This window comes from Stegodyphus dumicola, chromosome 5 (genome assembly GCF_044657685.1).
Source record: "Stegodyphus dumicola isolate Sdum_Otavi_A_Nest chromosome 5, ASM4465768v1".
In the NCBI taxonomy this organism is placed as follows: Eukaryota; Metazoa; Arthropoda; class Arachnida; order Araneae; family Eresidae; genus Stegodyphus; species Stegodyphus dumicola.
Window position 1 is genome coordinate 153,002,548 of NC_140772.1, and position 14,651 is coordinate 153,017,198.

Below are 14,651 nucleotides of genomic sequence, written 5' to 3' on the forward strand. Positions count from 1 at the left end.
CTCTGTATTACTAGCAAAGAGTATGCAAGAACTTTAATGAAATCCATTAAGCAAGTGTTGGCCAAGAAAAGGCTGATTTTTATGCTTCTCATCAATAAGTTCTGGCTAATAAAAGATAATAAGCTGATGATAGTAATAAATTATTAACAATGATATAAATTAGTTAATTTTAATACTAAAATAATAAATATTTTAAAAATCAAGGTATAAAATATCATAATGAACATCTAAGGAGAATAAAGAAAAAACAAAAAATTACTAAATAAGACGATCAAGCTGATGTAAATTAAAATACATTTAATAAATGTAATTTTCTCAAAATAAACATATATCAAATAAAAGAATACGCATGTTTCAGTATCATTATCACATTAACTGTTGCACACATTTTGCATGGCCGTACACCAACATGAATTTTTTATTATGTGATGTTAAAATAATATCTATAGAAGATAAGGTAAGTTATATAATCCTGTTTAATACATTTTTCGTGGCAAGGTCGCCGGTGACACCTGAGTCACTATAGAACATTTTTGCGATTTATTATTCAAACCGTTACGGTGACAATGGAATTACTTTTAAAAAAATCTCATGTGCACCACATGACTTCCTTGTATGGAATATTAAATTATACCCATTCTTTCTTGCATTTCATTTAAACTTATGGATTGTATTAAATCTACTTCGTCGATAGCGCATAAAGCACAATAGAATAAATGCACTCTTTAAAATTCACTATGTTTGTTTACCATAGCGACACTGTGGCACTAGATTCACTTAACAGTGTTATATTTCATTCATATTATAACACCAGAATGCACAAAATTTATCATTCGAAGAATTATCTAATCGTTGCCACATGTTCTATTAAAATAGTATAATAAATCTATAACGATGTATAAAAGAAATTATGCAAACAAAACAAAAAAGAAAGTTTTTCACAAATGATTCACTATTTATCATGCAAATAATTCACTTCTCCCTTCCCGCCAAGGCAAAATTACATAAAATCGGAAAATAATCCATATTAAAAATTACGAAGTAAATCTTAAACGCTTATTTTCCTCGAATAAATTCCAGAATGTATTATCCATGATTTAATTCACAATAATAAAAGGCAGCATTATCTTTGTTATTGCTTTGTTAAGCTTTCTCTCTCTAGATTGGCAACAAATCTACTATTCTGCTGTTTCAAATGTAAACAAGCAATGGCCGCCATGGAAAAAGTTATTAGGCTTAGCGGCAAAACTTTTAAACTGTTGATAATTCTAAAACTACTGCATACAAATTTACTAAAGGTATAAAAAATTTAACCGGAATATAAGAACAACATAATTCAATCATTTGTAAAGCAAAAAATGCACAATTTACAAACATATAAGAGTAAAACTGAGATCACTAAGTGGGGTAACAGAGTGTATATATATTTTCATGGTTTGGTTTTGCACTTGATTTACTTATGCTATCTGAATTTAAATGATATTGTAGATCAGTTCAAAAATTAAATCTTTTATGTTTGTACATTTTTTAATTATTTTAACTTTTAAATTTGCTTTTTTACGTATATACACATGTTTGTTAATATTTAAATTTGTTTAAATTTATATATATATACATATATTTATATACTTTTGGTGCAGCCAATTGCATCCAAAATATGAGGTGCGCATCTACATGTTATAGCAGTCCTATATACAAAATTTCAACATTCTGAGGCTACTCGTTTTTGAGTTATGTGAGATTAATTTTAAAGTAGTTTTACAATTTTTTGGGGTGGAAAAAGAGTCTTTTATTCCGTCCTTACATACAAATGTCACGCAAAAACATCATTAAATTGCATTCGAATGCGGTCAAAATGGATATTTTCGTTGAATACGATGCTTGAAATTTTTCGCGATTACAATACTTCCTTTTTACTTTGTACAAGGAAGTAAAAATATCAGCATCGATATTTACTCTATGTATTTTTACAATTGGTCATGCCACCAGTTCCCTCCATGGCACTGTAGCAGAGTGCCGACCACCAGTGACCTCCATGGCAGTCAATGTGTTAAAATTTCGTTTTGAACTCTTTCTTTTTAACTTCAAGAAAGAACATGTTTCATTGAAAGTCAAGCCAATGCTTCCATTAAAACAAACATGCAACAAACCATAAGTTATATATTATTTCTTATTACAGTTATTTATGTTTTGACCCTATATTTCTGTGTATTTTTGAATTTAAATCTGCTTATCAATATTTAAAGCAAAATATATATTTTTATCTTTTCAAATGCTATGCATACATTTGCTGTTTCTTAATGAATGGAAAACCAAAGTATAACTGGTATTAAGATATATCCTTTTACAGAAGTAAATGCATTTGCTTGAAAAGAGATATGGTACAAAAAGTTCCCTAACAAATAAATAATAAGCAAATGTATCAAACTGTAATACCTGTAAAATTAGTGATTTATTCACATTAGTAACAAAATTATATATTCTCATATTGTTATAATATAAAATTTATTTGAAGCTATACAAATTATCCTTATTTTAATAATTGGACCAAGGGGAAATGCTGTCAGCCTTTTATTAATGTGTTAAATACAGTACAAAGTCCGTAATCCGGACTCGTCGGGACTTCGTCGATTCCGGATTAAGGGTTTTTCCAGATTATAGATAACCAATTTAAATCTGGTAAGATGGCATGCAGAAATTATACTATTAAAAATATGAAACTAATTTATGAAATAAAAAGCAATTACGATCTAAAGGGTATCAACTTTTACAAAAAAAAAAGCTTAATATTTATTTGTTTACTTCATTAAACATTTCTTTCAACGCGCGCATACGTGAAGCATATGCACGTTGAAAGAAATGCGCATTCTTTACGCGCACGCATAAAGTTTGTGGCTTTGAAGTCCGGATTATAAATTATTCTGGATAATGGACATCCGCATTACGGACTTTGTACTGTATTTAGTTTTATTTAATGAATATAAAAACTACTTTTATTCAAGTTTCCGAATTTATCAACATTTTCTATAATTTTATAAAACACATTAAAACAATCTAAATTTAAATAAATGTATATGCATTCGTTTAGTAATGGTGAATGGGATGCATGGGGGGGAGGAAGGTAGAAAATCATTGATCTAGACCAGGGCTTTTTAAACTCTGGGGTCGCAAGAGATTTTAATGTCAAATATTTATATATAATATATATATATCATTTTATAACATCACTAGAGTTGGCGGAATACAGTGGACTTGCAGCGTCTAGACACGCGCATTTGTTGAAGGTTTTGAGTTATCTCCACCGACAGCAGTAAACGATCGATGATCGCTATTATTATACTGTGGCTATACATTGTTAGTGCGTTTGTCGGTATCATACATGTTGAATAAACCGCGCGCCGCTGACTTCCCACAAGGGAGAAATGCGCGTGCGTACACACGTGCAACCTGCAGCTAAACAATGATTCAATACATGTGCTGGCAAATACGCATTAACCAAACCGGTCTGTGGGGCTCTTATAAAAAAGTGCGCATAAATACTTGTAAAACCCATTGAAAAATTTGTGAATTTTATGCTTTTTAAGCGAATTTTCATAATATTCCGTAACTTGCATTGACTAAAATGCTTGTGTAAACTAGCCTACACTGACTGTAATGTGAATTAGTGGAGTGTTGACGCTCTTCTAGTGTGGTCAATTGTCAGTGTCCCCCGTAACAAGATTTTAGTTTTTTTTTATTTATTCGGTAATTAATAAATCAATTATTATCTGCAATATGTTATTTTTATATATTTATTTCATTTTAGGATCAAACTAATTTTTGGCCATGGATAAATGGCTGAACTTAAAGAAGAATGGTAATGACGCAGATGATAATGCTACAAACTCTTCTCAGGCAGGACAAAGTATTGGGAAACAGGCATCTAATGTGCGAAAAAGAAAATATGATGAGTCTTTTCTTCAATTTGGCTTTACATTTCAAAATTGTGAGGGTAATGAACAACCTCTTTGTTTGATCTGCAATGAATTATTGGCTTCGGAGAGTATGAAACCATCAAAATTAAAAAGACATCTTGAATCAAAGCATGTTTCGTATGTCAATAAACCAAAAGAATATTTTGAAAGACTGTTGAAATCTTTAAATAAAGAAAAGAAAATCTTTGAAAAACTTATAACTGTTAATGAAAAATATTTACTAGCGTCATATGAAGTTTCATACTGTATTGCTAAAAATAAAAAGCCGTTCACCATTGGAGAAGATCTTGTGTTACCTGCTGTTATTAAAATGGTAGAAATACTACATGGAAGAAAATATGGCAATGATATTCGAAAAATTACTTTGTTGAACGATACTGTCTCGAATAGAATTTCTGATATTAACAAGGATCAATTAATACAACTTATTACAAGAATTAAAGAAAGCCCAAAATTTTCAATTCAGTTGGACGAAACAACTGATATTACTAAATTGGCTCAGTTGTTAGTATATGTCAGGTACGTTTATAAAGAAAGCGTGGAGGAAGAATTGTTATTTTGTCGTCCTATGGAAGACCATACTACAGGGAAAGACATATATTGTAAAGTTGACGAATTTTTAAAAGCAGAAGGTTTAGAATGGAAAAATTGCTGTGGAATATGCACAGATGGTGCAAGAGCGATGACGGGCAAAAATATTGGTTTTAAATCATTTTTTCAAGCTGCTCATTATGATCATATAACTTTTACTCACTTATACACCGAGAGGCTCTTGCAGCAAAAAAATTAGCACCAGAATTGAACGATGTGCTTCAGGATGCTGTTAAGATCATAAATTTTATTAAGAGCCACGCCCTTAACAGTCGCTTATTTTCAAATCTCTGTAAGGATACGGATTCCAACTACACAACTTTGTTATTACATGCAGAAGTAAGATGGTTGTCAAGAGGTCAAAGTTTAAGAAGATTATTGTTATTAAAGGACGAGATCGAAATATTTTTAACCGAACGAAAATGTGAACTTGCTGCTTTTTTTCAAAATGACTTATGGCTATCCAAGCTGTGTTATTTGTCAGATATTTTTGAGAAGTTAAACGATCTCAACTTGTCTCTTCAAGGAAAATATTGCGATATATTTACTTCAAATGATAAAATTGAAAGTTTTATTAAAAAGATCAACATTTGGAAAAGTAGGGTCGAAAAAAAATTCGTTCGAAATGTTTTCCAGTGTCGACAATTTTGTAATCGAGAAAATTCATTGTAAAACTTTTATTGCAAAAATTATTGTAGATCACTTAAAAGCGCTAGAAATACAGTTCCGGACATATTTTAAATTAAATATTGATTTCCAAAAAATAGTTTGGATTCAAAAGCCGTTTTGGATTGGCTTAAATGAGATTGATCACCTGCCACTTAAAGCTCAAGAGGAATTTGCTGAGCTTTCGAGTGACTCAAACTTAAAACTACAATTTCAAAAAAAGCCCTTGACTGAATTCTGGATCGGAACTAGAACTGAATTTCCCACAATCGCTGATATGGCGTTAAATGTACTTCTGCCATTCAACACCACATATTTATGTGAAGTTACTTCCTCAGCTTTAACACATATTAAATCCCAATATCGTTCAGCGTTAAAAAATGTTGAAGAGGTCTTACGTCCAGCAGTTTCAAACATTTCACCAAGATTTGATTTGTTATGCAATAAAAAACAGGCACATCCATCTCATTAAATTTTTTACTTATACTTTAATTTAATACTTACCACGCAACTACTTGAATATATTCGAGAGAATTAAGACGGTCAGAATCCACTTTTATTTTTGAAACTATAATAAATACAATTTTATAATTTTTTGTGCAATTTTTAATTTTAGATTTTTGTACGTTTCAAAACGAATTCTAAACTTATATATTTTTATATGTATATGTATATTGTTACCTAATAAATAAATCATCAAAAAATATTAATTTATTTTTCTTTTATATTTGTATGGGGTTGTCAAGAAACTCGCAATCATAAATGGGGTCGTGAATGACAAAAGTTTAAGAAGCCCTGATCTAGACCATTTCCCAATAGTAGAGATACAGAAACAGCACAGATTACGTATAACCATTGGCAGTGCAGTAACAAAATAAAAAATAAAAAAAAAAAAAAAGTCTTTTCAACATGTAAGATTAAATAGTCACAGAACTCTCTGCTTTGACTAGATTTTGTTTTTTGTATGGATTAGTTTATCATTAATTTGTGTGTATTGGTACTAGTTATAAAACATAATACAAATTAATCTGGGTCACTCAATGAAAATTGCAGTTCACATATGAATTGATTCAAGTTAAATTTCATTATGTTAAGTCATTATTTCAGTAAATAATTAATAGTCCACAACATTCTCACTAATTGCAAAGTTTGTCAAAACTATTGAATTTAATTCACAGCTAAGGAATCTGCAGTTTTAAGGTTACCGGTGGCTTTTGTACTAACAAAAAATTTTTAAATGCATTACATATATTAGTTTAAATAATAAAATTTGCAGATTGATACTTTCTGAGATTTATTTAGATGATGCATAAGTGTAAAGTATTGACACATTTTTCTTGTAATCTAATGGTAATTCAAAACCAACTAGTTTGGCCCCTAAATATGCAGCTCCAATTGCAGCAGAACAGTTAAGTGTCATTAAAGTACATTTATTATAATGGTTCTTGATTCCATCTATAAAACCTAAAATAAAACAGTTATAATTAATATCTAAAAACTTTTAGAATGCTGTAATACAAAATTCTAATTAAATTATCAAAAGTTACCTTTCTCTAGTAAATCCCAGCTTTTGAAAACTGAACCGACACAAACAATTGGTAAACCATTATCACTTTCAAGCAATTCCTAAAAATGTAAATATTCAGGTTTTCACACTGTATGTTATAGCATTGTACATAAAATATTAAATTTATACTGTATGTATTAAATTTACACTGTATGTTATAAGCATTGTACATAAAATATTATTGAAAATATTAAATTATACATATATAAAACAATAACACTTGCATACTGGTAATATAGTTTTGTATAATGGAAGCTATTTGTTTTTAGCATTGCTAAGCTTATTATCCTAGTTGCTTGCCTAGTGGCTGAGCACTGGTAATTTGACCAGGGTTTTATTTTAAGGCAAACGGGCTGACTGCACAGGTGGTTTCCCCATGTGTAACATGGATACGAGCCAGTTTTCCAGATAACCTTGCTTTGCCATAATCAAATAAACCAAACCAAACCTCATATCCTAGAATAATGGTCTTTTTTAAAGAGGGGTACTCAGACACTTTGTAATTAAAAAAATATCAGTCTATTAAATATGAAAACATACTCTAGTTACTTTGAATTTTAATTTAGGTGATGTTGAGAGTTTTGGTGTGGTGTGAAAATTGGTTTCTTACCAAAAGAGCATATGTGCTTAAATTAAAACATAAACTTTAATGAATGCTTTCCTTGAGCTTAACAAAACCAGTGAACAGGATATGTCAATCTTTGACTGGATAATTCGTGATTAAAGTGAATGGTATATTGACAAGAACTTGGCTGCAACAATTCCACATGATACTTCATATAAATGCTTCGAAATTCGGCTACATTCTTATTTCCATTATAATCTTTGACATCTCCTTTCCATGTCAGGGTTCCATACATCAGATTGCTGTACCATGCTGAAGAGAATCACAGCTACTGGCTATGTCAATAACCAGGACTTTAGGAGGACACACAATCCTCTGATACACCTTCTTGGCTTCTACTGTCGAACTATATATAGCTTTGAACTTTATGCATCTTCAGCACTGTGCAGCTGCAAGGGAGAATGCAAATTTTCCAACACTTTTGAAGATGTTTCATGAAGAAGAAGATAAGTAAAAACAACTCTGATTTATACTAGCTATGAAAAAAATCAACACAACTGTCCATTATACACTGATAATTCAACCTTGAACAAGAATTACTGAGATTCTGTCATGTAGCTGTAGCTACTATAGTAGAATACTTTTATTACAGATTTATTGTAAAAATATTTTATACAGTATAAAAAAAAGTTAATCTTTGACACATCTCCCCTTATTTATTTTTAAAAAGAAAGAAACTAGAATTAAACATTTATTCATTCATATTACATTCTGTCACATAATTTCTCAGTTTTTTAAATCTGTACAATATTTGGATTACCCTATCTATTTAAAGTTTTCATTTTGAAAAGTTAACAACATGGAAACTTTTCAATAGAATGACTTCATTCATTATGAAAATTTTTATGGAGCACTTTGGTTTTAGAGAATCTCTGAAGAGCTTCTCTTTTACAGAATTGCTGGCTCCAACTTTACACAAGGGTTCTATGTCACTATGCGTGTGTGATTGCTATCTCAGCTGTACAAAATCACATTTTTTATGAAAAAGAAGTGTTTTAAAATTAATTCTTATTGTCTCTGGTGAAAACGTTCAGTTCCATACCTTTTTCTGAGATTTTATTCATTTAGTCAATATACCACTGTCTCAACTTTGCTTTGATATAGATTAGTATAATGAATGAGATCATTAAACCTGGTTGATTGCATTTTCAGTCTAATTTACGTGATCTCATTTATGATAGCACAGCGTTTTGTTGTTGAGAATGATAGCCAAATTAAAGCATTGGAGAAATTTTAAATTTATAATCAAAATCAGTTTAACTAACATTATCAGTGAAACACTAAAATTAATAGTAAATACATACAAATTAGAAAAATAAAATGATTTTTAATCAGTATTACTTAATTAAGGAAAAGCACATTAAGATTATTTGCTATTGTCGATCCCAATTTTGACTGACAGACTGGAAAGGAGGATTAATAAAAATATAAAATCCACATTTTTCGTCAGCATTGAACAGTTCAGAAGAAGTGTCTGGCATACACAACTGCCTTACAGGTCATTATGTTCCAATAATTGGAGACATCTAACAGCTTTTTTAAACTTATTACAACCACATACCCATTCATGAAATGACTACATATTGACTCATTCTGATAATCTAGTTCCAATTCTGGTAATGAATTCTGAAAATGTATTTTTGCTGTTTTGGGTTAGTTTCATTTTAAAATTTAATTATTAGAAAAAATTCATTCATGAAATTTGAAGTGCAGCTATTTTGGACGTTTTTGAATTCTCCTTGATGATGACTGAAAGCATATAAAAATCCCTTTCTCAGTTCTTGTTCTGAACTCATTTTTACAATTCTTAAAAGTTTTTATTTTGTTACCAAGTTTTTTCCTTACTTTCTATGAGGTAAAGAATTTGATTTCAAACCTTGTTTCATGATAATATCATATAAATATGTAAGATAATAAAAATGACACTCAAAATTACTAAATTTAATTTTGTCCTGTTCCGCGAATCTAAATTGCATCACTTAAAAAACTAACCACATTGTTAACTTCATTGCCATAGGATTTGACTCTTATATATAGACCTTTATTGAAATAGATTCATTTTCCTAAATCTCTTAGCCTGATAGTGTATCTGATTGCTTTGCTGCATCTTCTATTATCTAGAAATGGGATAAGTGTATGTAAATTTGTGGTGTTTGTCACATGCATATTGATGTGAAAATGAGAAATATGTCTTAACAAATTATTCAAATTATGTTGTGAATGTCCAATTGTGGTCTCCATACACCTATTACGCATCCTATTTGTGTGAAAGTAACATCTATAGCAATTTTGACCATGATTAAGAAGTAATTGGTGTTATCTATATAACTACTTCAGTTAATGAAGTTCATATTTGGAGGAAGAATACATGGTAAAAAGTTATTTTTAAAAGAATTCCAGTTGTATGAAGAACAAAACAAGTCTCTGCAGTGAGCCCAAGCTCACATACAAAGTGTTTTATAAAAACTATCTGAAAAGTACCCTGCTGATCCATATCTTTTGATGAACATAATAACATACAGTTAACATAAAATAATGCTGAAAAATGCTCTCCTCTAAGAATACAAAAATACAAGCTTTTCCTTATAACAAAAATTATCCTTAAGCCTTTCCTCCTGCATTAACATAGGTAAGTCATCATTTATTCAAGTTGTCTATCAGCTGTAATTAGTGCCTGTTTGGAAGTAGTAATGCAGAAAAAGTTTTTAAGGTTCCTATCAATGACAATGTTACATCATAGTTAAAACATACCCATATTTTGTGTCATGTTTGCAGAGCCTCGCACTGTTAGTGGCGAGAATCCAAATATGTTCTCTCTGTCTCTTTATAAACAAAAGTTGGCAAATTACAATAATACATTATACTATTAAAATCATGCAGTATGATTAAAGTGACCAGATTTTAACACTGGTAAAGCGGGACACCATTTACCGGGGGGAGGGGATTTTTGGTTAAAAATTTGGTCTATATGAAGCAACACAAATTCTTCTGTTCTTGCTCATTATGTTAAAAATTTAAAGAAGTAATTTATTATAAATTTATAAATTTTTATTTATATATATTGCTTAGAAACACAGTAAGTAGGTACATAATTGCATGAACCTATTTTATTGTTAGCTTAAAAATTAATTTGTTTCTTATAAAGTAACTATATTTTAAAAATTATTTAAATTTTATTCCTATATTTCTTCCTCTGAATTTGCCGTAACGTAAGTTGTAAGCTTCACTTTCAAGGTTGACGCTAGACATTTTGCTGTCACTATAAAATATAAATAATAAGAGTACTTACTGTCTGCTAAATTCAAGAAAATGTATGTGTTTATGAAATAAATAAATAAATTACGTACCTAAATTATCTGAATAGCTGATTTGTTGACATCACTTGTTTAACTAGCACTAACACTCAGTACAATGTGTATCATCTGAAAGACGGTTATAAAATGTTTTCGTCATTACCAATGCCAAAAAAATGCCATCAAGTCCAAACAATGGTGGTCGAATTTTAACAATTGATCAAGAATGCGAACTTTGATAAGCAGTTCTCGATAATCAGTTGTCAACAATTATTTGTTATTATTAAAATTTAACATTATAAAATTAATCAAAAATAAAGACTCATATCCTGGCGAAGTAGTCACATGGCAGCCGAAAAATGTATTCTCCCGTCGTTCCCTAGCTTGTCGTGCATTCTTTCCAAAAATCGGGACTTTTTTAAAATGCTGCGGGACAAAATGTTAAAAAGCGGGACATCTGGTCACCTTAAGTATGGTGTGAAATTAATCAATCAAAAGAAAAGAATTAAATCAATCTTTCATGATTAATTCTGATTTAATTATATTCTCTTGGTTATTTTATCTATTATTTTGTATTATATATATTATAGTCTTATTTATTTTATTTCTTATTTAATTAATTAATTTTAGGACATCTTGTACAACATTAGTATCTAAGTGTTCTTCGTTTTTTTTATCTCTATATTTTAAACATATTGGATTTCATGTTTAATTTGTTTAATTTTTTTTCCAATTGTATTTTCCCAAGGTGGTTAACATTCTAATTTGAATTTTGGTTTTGAGATTTCCTTGTGAATTAGATTAGCTTCCAATTTACTTACTTTAATTTTTCGTAAATTACAGGCAGTTTACTGCTCTTGATTTATGTGTATCTATTATTTTATCTCTTTCTTTCATTATATATATATATATATATAATGCCAATAGGCATTATATATATATATATATATAATGAAATATATATATATATATATAATGAATATATATATAATGAAAATATATATATATAATGAATCCTATTGGCATGGTAGTAGAGGAGACAGCTGCCATAGTCTTTGAGTCGATTTCAATTCGATGTTTGTAAGCCTATAGCATCTTTACTGCATCGGGCCCTTGAAATACAGTCGAGCCATAAGTTCTCTTAAGAGGTCATGGAAAGAGACTGGGAGAACTCGGGGAATTCAGCTGGAATGAAGTTTGGGCACATTCATGCTATCAAATGTATGTCTAAAATCGAAGCCTATGAATGACAAGCACAACTTTTGCTTATGATATAGAGATATATATGCATATATAACTTGTCCATGAAAATACTTAAATGACCTTTAATCTCAAAATTGTTGGTCTTAGACGTATAAATCCATTTGCAAAAATGTTTTTAATGATACAATTATCCATATTTTGCATTTTTTAATTTCAAAAAATTGGTTTCATAAATCAGTATACACAATAAATGAGAAATAACCAATTTAGAAAGAAGAATTAAGGGACTATTGCTAATTCAGGTTATAATTTTAATTAATATATATATATATATATATATCCACTCCTGCTAAAAAAAAAAAAAAAAAAAGGCAACAAAGGCTATTTAATGAATATGCGTGAAACTGATCCAAGAGACTGGTTTGGTTTTACTAGACCATATAGCAAACAAAGCATAGACATATGGGTACAATTTATCCAACCTATTTGGTCTTTTGTGGTGGGATGTTCGTAATAGGTGTTGTTATACGTCTGTACCATTGTACATTTTGTACAAAGGAAACATCATGTTAATAATGGGTATGAGACACTCTATCTGAAATGCACGCTTGACAATGGCGAGGCAATAATGTCATTGATTGTATGCATGACACCCATTCCTGTAATATTATATGGTGAAGCTTGTGGAGAGTACCTGGCGGCGTCATTTCTAACAGGGTTTGTTCCCTTATGGATGATTCTACAGTCTACTGATGACACAGCAATGCAAATTCAACTCTCTCACAACAGCAGATTATTTTGCACCAGCCTGTAACATTCGGACAGCCCTCCAACGCATTTCATTGTACAAATGACGTTTTCGGCTCCTACTTTCCATATTGCCTATCTCGGTTAACATGGAATTATGGAACTATTACTGCTTGCGAACTAACGCATAGGTCTGGCAAGCCCCATTATAAGGGGTAGTGTGACTGGTATTACTGTGGGTAAAAAAAGTATTTGCGCACCTACATTTTTGTTTGCAATTCATAAAAAGAAGCATTGAGAAATAAAAAAAAAAAAAAAAAATGTATTGCCAAATCAGAATAAGTTTAATCATCCAAAACAAACAGAAAAATTACAATAACATAAATAACAATGCTTTTTTGTAACAAAATTAAAATATCTCGTATCAAAAAAAATTTTTGCACACCTGCATGAATACAAAGGAAATAAAATATATAAGCAAATTTCAAATAACTAATATTTAGTATGCATTCCTTTAGCATCTATTACTCCTTGTAATCTTGCTGGCATTGATTTAATTAAATTTTCTGTAACAGTAGGGTCAGTATTCGACCATTCTTCAATAAGGGCTTGTTTAAGAGCAGATTTGCTTGAAATCTTCCTTTTTTTTTATTTTTAAATCCAAAGAATTCCACAAATTTTCCAAAGGATTTAAGTCCGGTGATTGTGGTGGAGTGGCGAGTTTTCTGGGTACATTATAAAGCAACCACATACGTGTTATACCGGCAGTGTGCTTGGTATCGTTGTCTTGCTGAAAATAGTACGAATTACTGATACCCAATTTTATTGCACTTTGTGGCAAGTTATCTCGCAACACATCAATATAGGTTCGAGTTGTCATATTCCCATCAATGAAACACAAATTACCAACTCCTTTGCTAGCCATGCACCCCCAAATCATAACAGAACCTCCTCCATGTTTAACTGTAGGTAACACATTTTTGGTATGAAAAGCAGTACAAGGTTTTCTCCAAACTAATTTCCTGCCATCTGATTTAAAGATATTGAACTTACTCTCGTCGGAGAATATGACATTTTTCCAGAAACCAATTGGCATATTGATATATTCCTTAGCGAATTCAAGTCTCTTCAGTCTATTTCGTTCAGTTATGAGAGGTTTTTTTTCCTTGGAGATCTCCCATAAATGTGTGCATCGTGCAGGACATTTTGAACACTTTGGGCACAGATTTGAACTCCAGATGTTGAAACGACATCATTGGCTAAAGTAATTGCACTAACAAATGGATTTTTCGATGCTTCTCTTATGATTTTTCGCTTTATTCGCAGTGAAAGTTTCTTTGGGCGTCTAGAGCGCAAGTTATTTGATGTAGATCCTCTTTCTTTATGATGTTTTATAATATACCGAACAGTAGAGAAGCAAACATTTACTTTTTTACCTATTTCTCGATAACTTAGGCCATTTTCACGTAGAGAAACAATTTTTTCTCGCAACGAAATCGGCAATTCAGATTTCTTAGGTGCCATTACAATTTGAAATCGACAATCAACGGATAACGTTTCGACAACATCTCCTTTTATAGTCGTCTTACGTATGCTATTTACTGTGGGATGACTGTCAAATAATAGCATAAAAATGCAAATTTGCTAAAGTTGAGTTGAGTGTGCAAATACTTTTTTGACATAAGCTATTTTAATATTGTTGCAAAAAATGTTTTTTATTAATATTATTGTATTTTTTGTAATTAATTTAAACAAATAAGCTTATTCTATTTTTAAATGCCAATTTTTGTATTTCTTAATGCATTTTCTTATAAATTGTGAACAAAAATGTATGTGTGCAAATACTTTTTGTACCCACTGTATGTTTTATGCTAATTTTGGCTGCCTATTTGCATTTGGCAATGAAACCTCAACCTCACATGTAATTGTATATTTCAATTCCTTTTTCCTTTTTAGTGTCTGTTGCTTATTTTTTTAGCAGGAGT

General features: G+C 30.3%; 1 protein-coding gene across 3 annotated transcripts in view; it reads right to left on the minus strand.

Moving 5' to 3' along the window:
* Positions 1-6,508: 6,508 nt before the first annotated feature.
* Nagk (N-acetylglucosamine kinase) overlaps positions 6,509-14,651 on the minus strand; it is a 49,812-nt gene continuing 41,669 nt past the window's right edge. For all 3 annotated transcript variants that reach the window (XM_085817250.1, XM_085817252.1, XM_085817251.1), the window contains 2 exons: positions 6,779-6,857; positions 6,509-6,695 (listed from right to left, as the gene is read on the minus strand). In XM_085817250.1, coding sequence (XP_085673376.1) covers positions 6,526-6,695; positions 6,779-6,857 — 249 coding nt within the window. In that variant the 3' untranslated portion in view covers positions 6,509-6,525. The remainder of the gene's footprint in view (positions 6,696-6,778; positions 6,858-14,651) is intronic.